The 8768-nt window shown below is 49.7% G+C and overlaps 3 protein-coding genes across 3 annotated transcripts; 2 read left to right on the top strand and 1 right to left on the bottom strand.

The window, feature by feature from the left end:
* Window positions 1–2671: 2671 nt before the first annotated feature.
* On the top strand, window positions 2672–3225 carry LOC113205736 (uncharacterized). Its single transcript, XM_026421467.2, has 2 exons — window positions 2672–2972; window positions 3100–3225. Exons 1-2 carry the CDS (start codon window positions 2672–2674, stop codon window positions 3216–3218), a joined length of 420 nt encoding a protein of 139 aa, XP_026277252.2. The 3' UTR covers window positions 3219–3225.
* Window positions 3226–3266: 41 nt separating this feature from the next.
* LOC127749433 (uncharacterized) lies at window positions 3267–3989 on the top strand. Its single transcript, XM_052267515.1, has 2 exons — window positions 3267–3688; window positions 3761–3989. The coding sequence occupies exons 1-2, from the start codon at window positions 3441–3443 to the stop codon at window positions 3924–3926; spliced, it is 414 nt and encodes a 137-aa protein (XP_052123475.1). The 5' UTR covers window positions 3267–3440; the 3' UTR covers window positions 3927–3989.
* Window positions 3990–3998: 9 nt separating this feature from the next.
* On the bottom strand, window positions 3999–8685 carry LOC113205725 (transitional endoplasmic reticulum ATPase TER94). The gene is made up of 5 exons (XM_026421447.2): window positions 8519–8685; window positions 6942–7047; window positions 4827–6863; window positions 4593–4747; window positions 3999–4478 (listed from the first exon to the last, which is right to left on the bottom strand). The coding sequence occupies exons 1-5, from the start codon at window positions 8533–8535 to the stop codon at window positions 4379–4381; spliced, it is 2415 nt and encodes an 804-aa protein (XP_026277232.1). The 5' UTR covers window positions 8536–8685; the 3' UTR covers window positions 3999–4378.
* Between the last annotated feature and the right edge of the window lie 83 nt (window positions 8686–8768).

Raw genomic sequence — 8768 nt, 5'->3', positions numbered from 1 at the left:
CCCGCCTCTCGCCTCTGCCCTTCCCTCCTCTTCACAGAAAAGGAAACAAATGCAGCTAATTAGGGCGGCGTTGGACGTTGGATTATTGAAAAGGCACTTTCTTTTCAGACGATCCCTCATACCCCCACCCCCTTTACGTTCTTTCGCTCTTTAAGCATCTTGCCCCCTCAGCGTTCCCGATTGTTTGTTGGAAACATGACCGACCGTCAGCAGAGACCGCCGACACGACCGATACCACGCGGAACCAGGGGGAGGGGTGACAGGTAAGAGGGTGGTCGACGTCCATAATGACAAAACGTGAAAAAAACTACAGTTTTTAAATTTAAAAAAAATGAAATAAAAAATGTCGCGTTTGTCATAAAAAATTTCCTTTTCGCAGTCATGGGGGAACGCCAGATTCCCTGCATAGAAATGTTGGCAGACTTTCCCAGGACACGGTAGCCGGATCCTTCGACGTGCCCGTCATGCCTAGGGTGTCGGAGCAGACCGCTTCAAGCGCGCAGGAGGTACTGGCAGACAGTTCTCTGGGCAGCAGGCCACTGCCACAGAAGATCGAAAGCGCCTATGAGGTGATCGCCGACGGTCCGCCGCGGGTGCGGCCCGTGGCCGCCGGGGACCGCCAAGAGGAGGGCTCATCGCGTTCGCGCTCCAGCCGTGGCGGGTTCTCTCGAGACTCTGCAGACACGGTCGTCGTCCGTGTCGAGGCGCCTACCAAGCCGACACCCCAGCAGCCCCCACGGCAAACAGCGGGGGCCCCTCGGCAAGAAGGGAAGGCGGGCTCTTCTCGGGTGTCGTCAATAAGTGGGACGCTTCGCAGGAAGTCATCAGCCATCCAGCTGCGCGTGAAAGGCACCGACCCCGACCCTCGGCCAGCTGGCCTAAGTCACAACCTGGCAGGCCCTGCCGCAACCGTGGGGTCACAGCTGACCGTTGCGTCTGGGCACGGGGGTGGCTTCTCTCGACAGCACTCCGTCGACACTGTTCTGGAGGCGCCCCCGGGCGCGCCGGAGGACTTGGCAGCGCTCTTGCGCCTGCCTGCGTCTCCCGGGCCCGCCCGAGAACGCTCCTTTTTCGCCGGGCTGAGCGCCACGGGGAGTTTCGCGCAGCAAAGAGAGTCGCGCCAAACTGTGGCGACGTCACTGTCTGACCGCGGCGTGTTCACCACCGGCCTTGCGGGCTTCCTGTCGACGGCGAAAGCGGGCTCGCAGACACCCTCCCTCGTTGGGTCCTCCGTCGGCACTGCGCCGCTCCACCCACCCACTTGGAGCGTCAGTCGAGACGACATCGACCAGGGAAGTCCCAGCCGAAGAGGCGCCAGCCCGGCCGGCGTCCGTCAGGACGAAGCAAGTCGGGGAAGCGTTGGTCGGGGAGACGCTGGCCAGGGAAGTCCTAGCCGAAGAGGCACCAGTCTGGCCGCCGTCCGTCAGGACGCAGCAAGTCGTGGGAGCGTCGGCCGAGTCGACATCGACCAGGGAAGTCCCAGTCGAAGAGGCTCCAGTCTGGCCGGCGTCCGTCAGGACGCAGCAAGTCGTGGAAGCGTCGGTCGAGTCGACATCCAGCATGGAAGTCCCAGCCGAAGAGGCACCAGTCTGACCGGCGTCGGTGAGGACGAAGCAAGTCGAACAGGCGTTGAAAGTTTAATCCCAGTTGGCGTCGGTCAAGGTGAGGAGGACCATGCTAGTCGAGGTGACGTTGCCCAGGGAAGTCCCAGCCGAAGGAGCACTAGTCTGGGCAACGAGGGCCAGTCCCGTGCCAGTCATGAAGCAGGCGTCAGCCGAAGGTCGACCCCGTCGGCCATGTCGCGAAGATCGCTCACGAAGGAGGCGGCCATTCCGAGCGACGCCGACCGAGCCGTGGCAAGCTCCGTGATAGCTGTTTCTGGGCACGAGACGACGTCCGGGGTCTCGGGTGACGTAGGATCGGCATCAAACGGACGCACCAGTCGTACTGCGGTCAGAGGCGCGACCCCGTCCAGCGACCGGCCTCAACAACACCCACAGGAAAGGGCAGTACACCGAGGACCAAGTGCGGCGAGAGGTCTGTCGGGCTTATTACTCAGCGGTACTGCTTCAGCACAGGCACGTAGTCAACTCATTTGAACTCCTTCTCCCCTCTCAGCTCTCGTCACAAGAAGCGGAGATGTAAAGGTCCAGATACAAAGTGGCACAAAAATTAAGAGCACCCTCGAAACCGACCCGTACTTGAAAATGTCGAGGATGGGGATGGGCGACTTTCACACGAGCACAACACCGGCCGCGGATTGCAAGGGCACCCCGCCGACCACGGGCGACAAGTGGGCAGGATCGTCGGCGGTGCTCTGGCGAGCGCCAGCCGCCCCCAGGTCGGCGAGCCGTTCGGCGAGCCCGCAGGGGCGTGCGGGCGACACAGCGAACCACCAGGACCAGGAGGCGCCGCACGTTGACCGCGTGGGGTAAATGAAGGCCGAATAGGGATCGACAAGAAAGTACGTCTGTTTTTCTCAAGATTCATTCGGCAAATGACGGGAGCTCGGCGCCTGCGAGACTCGGGGTAGGCCAGCCCGCGGTACACGCATGCACAGCTAGCGAGATGTTGCCTACCTACCAGGCGCTATGAGAGCTTGCCAGTTCCGTAACGGCGAGTGACGGACGTACTTTCTGGACGACCCCTTAGGTAACGCGCTTAGCGAGGTATGTGTCGGTGTTACCCGCACTCGATTGACGAGACTTTGTTGCCAAAATGCTACAGTGTGTGGGAGGGGAAAGCCTTCGTGGTGCAGCCCCCTCCACCTTCGGAGCCGACGACGACGCCGGGCCGAGCAGAGCTGAGGAGACCAAGGTCCGCCGTTTTCTCCATAAAGCGACCACCCCTGGCAGTGCCGGCCTCTTCCACTGACCCTGCCGCCGAGGCTCTGATACACCACATCGACAACGTCTTGCCCAAAGGACTGAGGAACCTCCTGTTGCAGCTAGAGAACCACAGTGACTTGGGGGGTAAGGAGGAATGCGCGCAGGGGGTGGGAACTTTCGGGTTAGAGGGTCACCTCTGCACTTATTCAGCAGCGACCGACCCTGGGCATTGGACTGCGTAACAGTAACAACTATTGTGTGATTCCGACAGTGATGGCGCTGTATGCCGTAACTCTGAACCGCCATCGCCGACTGAGCAGCGCGCTGCGGCAGCTGCAGCAGCTGCAGGCCCGCACCCGGTCACCGGAGAAGCCCCCGAAAGTCAGGTAAACAAATCGGCTTGGGGAGAGGGAATAACGAGTCTCTGCTCGTGTTGCTAGCTGGCTAAACAAAGGTCGGCGTGCGGGCGGGTCTGTCTTGGCCCACGGCGCGGCGCCCAACGGCGGCGAGCGGGACCAAAGTCAAAGCCGGCATTCAAGCACCCGTCACTTGACTTCCAGCCAGCCCGCGCGCTCCCGCTGGGGCCGGTGGCGCCGCGGGCTCCTGTTCCCCATGGCGCTGAGGCCCGCCTCGCCACCGCCGCCGCCGCCCCTGCCGCCCACCCATCGCCCCGACCTGTTCTCCGTGGAGCGCTGCCTCCACGACGCGCTCGAGCGGGGCCTGAGCGGGCTGGGCCCCGAGGACGACAGCTGCGACAGCTCCAGGACGCAGGCCGAGTACAACGACGCGTGGACAGCGGACGCCTGCCGGATCCTGGCGGCGTTCATCACGCGCGCCACCGCCAAGCTCGACTTGAAGAGGTGGGAAGTGAGCGGCGGGGAGGTCTTGAGAATAAATTTATCTTACCCTGTCACTCATTTTTTTTTTTTTAGGTACAAGACAGCGTGTGTTGTACGGATCATTGAGAAGAGACAACAGAGATTTTGCTCTCATTTTGCAGCACTGTGGAACTCAGATTGTGATGGCTACTGTTCTGTCATACATGAGACAGACACATTGGTGGCTCATGCTTTGCTCATGTTAGTTTACTGGGATTGAATTCATTGAATGCATGTACTTAATTTACTGTTTACTGGTTTAACATAGATAAATAAAAGGTCAATACTGACATTAGTTTGGATTCCTTTTTGCAGATTTATTTGTTGAAAAATGGTGCTTACAGGGTTATAATCCAACTTACAAGATATAGTTACGATCTGGATCCAAATAAAACTTTCTAAAATGAATTAGCTGTTGGTAACACCTGATTAAAAGCTAAACTGATGAAAATTGCACATTTTGAAAGGACATTACATAAATGCTCATTCATTCTCCCTCTTATATGGTTTCTCTTTGTTAAAATCTATTTCAAATAGAAAAATTATATGAGAACTTTATGCATACTATGATGATCACAGCATAAGCCCAAAGCCTATTTCCGAGAGTTGGAAATTCAAAGACTTGTTCGGCAAAGCTGACACCAATAATGACCTAAAAAAACACTTATAAATCTAACTGTACAAGTCATCATCACCGTCATCTTGGAAGGTACCACCTTGGTCACCACCAGTTCCACCACCAGCGGTATTTCCAGGTGCTGCGTTGGGGAACCTGTAAATAAATAAATTAAGAATTAAATAAATCCTTCACACACAGCAAAAGTGAATAGGCACTTGACAAGATGGAAATAGTAAGTACATCTTGAGTACACCAGATAAGACTTACCGGAAGTTGGTTCCAAAACCACGGGACTGCTGGAGTGTTTGTGAAAACATCTCATACTTGCGAATATCATTATCAGAAACTGATCGCCGAGCAAAGCGCATGGCTTCCTCAAAATGAGCCTTTGTGATTTCTGGAACTGGGTCCTCCTCATCCATCTACAAAAATAGATAACAAGCATTGGTGACTAACTTGAAAATATATTGAATAAACAAAACAAGCAATGAAAATACTCACATCCATAGCAGCATTTGCATTAGCAGCTCTCTCACGTTCTCTCCTGATCTCCGCTTCAATGCACTGGCGAATAGCCAACTTACATGCCCGTTGACAGATTTCAGTCAAATCAGCACCAGAGAAGCCATGTGTCACCTTGGCAATGTATGTCATATCCACTTCAGGAGCAACAGGAGACTTCCGCATGTTTGCCTTGATGATGGCCTCTCGAGACTTCTCGTCTGGCAAGGGAATGTAAATCAGCTGATCAAGTCTTCCAGGACGGAGAATGGCGGGATCAATGATGTCTGGTCTGTTGGTAGCTCCAATGATGAAGACGTTTTTCTTAGCACCCATGCCATCCATTTCAGTAAGAATCTGGTTAATAACTCTGTCAGCAGCGCCGCCAGCATCACCGACATTACCACCTCGAGACTTGGCAATGGAATCCAACTCATCAAAGAAGAGAACACAAGGCGCAGCAGATCTAGCCTTGTCGAACACATCTCTTACATTGGCTTCAGATTCACCGAACCACATTGTAAGCAGCTCAGGTCCTTTCACAGAAATGAAATTAGCCTGACACTCATTAGCAATAGCCTTGGCCAAGAGTGTTTTACCACAACCAGGTGGCCCATAGAACAAGACACCACGAGATGGCTGCATGCCAAACTTAAGGAACTTGTCAGGATGTTCAACAGGATACTGGACAAGTTCTTGGAGCTCACGCTTGACATTCTCCAATCCTCCAATGTCTTTCCATGAGACATTTGGCACTTCAACCACAGTCTCACGCAGAGCACTAGGACTACTCTTGCCCATGGCATACCTGAAGTTCTCCATTGTGACAGCCAAAGAGTTCAAAACTTCAGCATCAATTTGATCATCATCAAGATCAATTAGATCCATCTTCTCACGAATTTGCTGGAGAGCAGATTCTGAGCAAAGTGAGGCCAAATCAGCACCAACATGACCATGAGTTTCGGCAGCAATTTGTTCTAGGTCGACATCATCTGCAAGCTTCATGTTCTTTGTGTGAATTCGCAGGATCTCCAGACGACCAGTGGCATCAGGAATACCAATGTCAATTTCCCTGTCAAATCGACCAAAGCGACGAAGAGCTCCATCAATTGAATTGGGTCGGTTGGTTGCAGCCATCACAATAACATGTGAACTTTGTTTCAGACCATCCATAAGAGTGAGAAGTTGAGAAACAATACGACGTTCAACTTCGCCATGCGTCTTCTCTCTTTTAGGGGCAATGGCATCCAACTCATCAATAAAAATAATGGAAGGAGAGTTTTTATCAGCTTCTTCAAAGGCTTTTCTCAAATTGCTCTCAGACTCTCCAGCCAGCTTACTCATGATCTCTGGTCCATTGATTAGGAAGAAGAAAGCACCGGTCTCATTAGCCACAGCTCTCGCTATCAATGTTTTTCCTGTACCAGGAGGTCCGTACAGTAGAATACCTCGAGGTGGTTTCACACCAATAGCCTTGAACAGACTAGGATGACGCAAGGGCAATTCAACCATTTCCTTAATTTGTGCAAGCTGCTTTCTGCAGCCACCAATGTCATCATATCCAACTGCATTCAAAGCTTCTTCCTCTTCTTCCCTCTTGATTGGGTCACCATCACAATGAATGACAGTATCTGGTGCCACAATGCAGTACGGGGATGGGTCAGTTTCAACTACTTTGAACTCAACAGCTCTCATACCTCCGCGTACTATGAAAGCATCATCCTTGTGGATGGGCCTATATGCTTCTAAGAAATAAGGCTTCAAGTAAACTTCAAACAGATTGCCAGTCAGTCCTTCGACAGTGTCATCAATTGGTAGGACATGGATCCTTTTGCCATATTTGACATCAGGGCATGGCTGGACTGAAACTACATCAGATAGGCGAACTCTCAAATTGTTGCGCACAACGCGGTTCATCCTTATTTTCTCGTCAGGAACAGTCTCATCGGCAAGGACAATGCAAACAGTTTCCTTCCTTCGTTTCCCTTTAAGGAGAACTGTATCACCCCTGAATAACTGCAGCTCATCCATTTTGGCCTGAAACAACACACATACATGAACAATATATGAAATATATTAGTCTGAACTAAATTTCACATTAACCAAGAATCTTACTTGAGACAGAGCTACTACTGAGTTGTCATCATTGACAGCCTCTTCAACAAGAAGCCTGTTGGGACGGTCCTTGCGACGCAAAATCGCTGTAGCCAAATCATCAGGGCTGAAACACAGAAAAGATTAAAATTAAAATTGTGACGTTCAGACTGATAAGATTGATAGAGAAGTTTTAGTCCTACAAGCAGACACCAATTATGGAAGACTTAAAAAAAACTAAAGATTTTTTTTTTTCCCCTTCCAGATACCTTTCTTTTCTCTTGACATTGGAAGAATGAACAGGCTTTGTTTCAGACTTTGCTAAAGTTTTAGAAGTGGACTCATTCTTTTTACTTTTGACATTTGACTTTGAAAAGGCTGAAGTGGCTTTACTCTCCAGTTTCTTAGGGGCATTGTCCCGTTTTCCCACCATCGTGACCTGATACTTTGACAATGATGCAACTGAGAAATCAATTGTCTTTGAGGGGTGAGTGGACAAAGAGATATTGGCAGCCAGCCAAAAATACTGAGTTTACAGACTACCACCTTCAGATTTCTAAATTGAACATTAAGCTTCTGGCTGACAATTACAGTAAACAAATAGTTACCAACTCAATTCTAGAAAAAGGGTGTCATTAATAACAAAGGCCTAAAATCTGAGAGACATAACCACAGCCATAATTTGGTTGGTAGTCAAAATACAAGTCAAAATACAATTAACAATGGAAAGTAAAGTGTACTTCATTCATGGTAGGAGATAAGTAAAAATTGCCACAAAAAGGATGGTGTAGCAAATCATAAATGCACGATGCAAGAAGCAATAGTGAAATAGCTCATAACAATCTGATTTGGACTGTTGGAAGCCTGTCAATTAACCATTACTGAGTGGGTTCAAAAGAAGAAAGAATGGTTGTTACTATTTTTTCTTCTGGTTGGGAGGCTGATGAATGAAATTAATTTAATTTGTGAATTTTGAATTTGCTTGTGTAAACAGAAATTTACAACACAAGATATAATAAGGAAAGAGTTTAGGAGGCAAAAGACCAAGGGTAGGATATTGTTTGAAAGAGATTTTCCATGAGATCGAATACTCAGCTGATTTTAAATGGTACTGATAGAGAAGCGGAGAATATCTGGTATGCTGTAAGTGCACAAGTTCTAAAAATTTTAGGGCGGAAATGTAAGAAAACGTGCTCCAAAATTAGAATAATAATCCAAATTAGAAAGTGAAAAGGCAAAAAATTGAGAGGAGAACGATCTTTTGGATGGCGATAGCAGGTTAGATCATTATTCCCCTTGGAGTACCCCCCCGAGAGAAATTGTGCCGGTGAGGGTATAAATGTGTCAAATGGCCGACAAACGGTTAAAACTCGGTTGCTACCCATCAGAAAGAATATAAAGAGCAAGCGAATGAAAGATAAAATGCTTCGAAATAGTTAAAAACATCCGACATGATGACAATGTACTTTTGACGGTAGACGAGGCATAGGCTAGTAGTACCGTGTCTCGGGTGGCAATACACAAATATATCAACACATTCGTAAAATAAACTGTGGAACAATTTTCAGAGTTCAAAACGACACAAATAGTTTACATACTTCTTTCCATCGGCCATCGTTATCTTCAATGAAAATTCAGAAGAATATTAGGCAAACGTCACCAACGGAGCCCGGCAGAAACCACAATGACTGTGGCCAGTGGACGAGGTTGCCGCTTTGTGCACTCCAGAATCTGTCGACGCATGGGGGCTGTTCCTTTCAATGATACCACATTACGCTGTAGTTTACGAGTACAACAGGAAAATCTAAGCAAAAGCAATCAAAATAGACACAAAAAATTAATTGTTTG

This window comes from Frankliniella occidentalis, unplaced genomic scaffold (assembly GCF_000697945.3).
Source record: "Frankliniella occidentalis isolate FOCC.00 unplaced genomic scaffold, Focc_3.1 Scaffold53, whole genome shotgun sequence".
Taxonomy (NCBI): Eukaryota; Metazoa; Arthropoda; class Insecta; order Thysanoptera; family Thripidae; genus Frankliniella; species Frankliniella occidentalis.
Note: the sequence above shows the minus strand (reverse complement) of the source record. Positions and strands in the feature narration are given on the sequence as shown.

Coding starts and splice junctions, on each gene's coding strand:
- LOC113205736 (XM_026421467.2), top strand. CDS start 2,672: ATGTGTCGGTGTTACCCGCACTCGATTGACGAGACTTTGTTGCCAAAA. Junction 2,973..3,099: donor GAACCACAGTGACTTGGGGG/GTAAGGAGGAAT, acceptor TGATTCCGACAG/TGATGGCGCTGTATGCCGTA.
- LOC127749433 (XM_052267515.1), top strand. CDS start 3,441: ATGGCGCTGAGGCCCGCCTCGCCACCGCCGCCGCCGCCCCTGCCGCCC. Junction 3,689..3,760: donor GCCAAGCTCGACTTGAAGAG/GTGGGAAGTGAG, acceptor TTTTTTTTTTAG/GTACAAGACAGCGTGTGTTG.
- LOC113205725 (XM_026421447.2), bottom strand. Junction 6,864..6,941: donor CAGTAGTAGCTCTGTCTCAA/GTAAGATTCTTG, acceptor GTGTTGTTTCAG/GCCAAAATGGATGAGCTGCA. Junction 4,479..4,592: donor GGTTTTGGAACCAACTTCCG/GTAAGTCTTATC, acceptor ATTTATTTACAG/GTTCCCCAACGCAGCACCTG.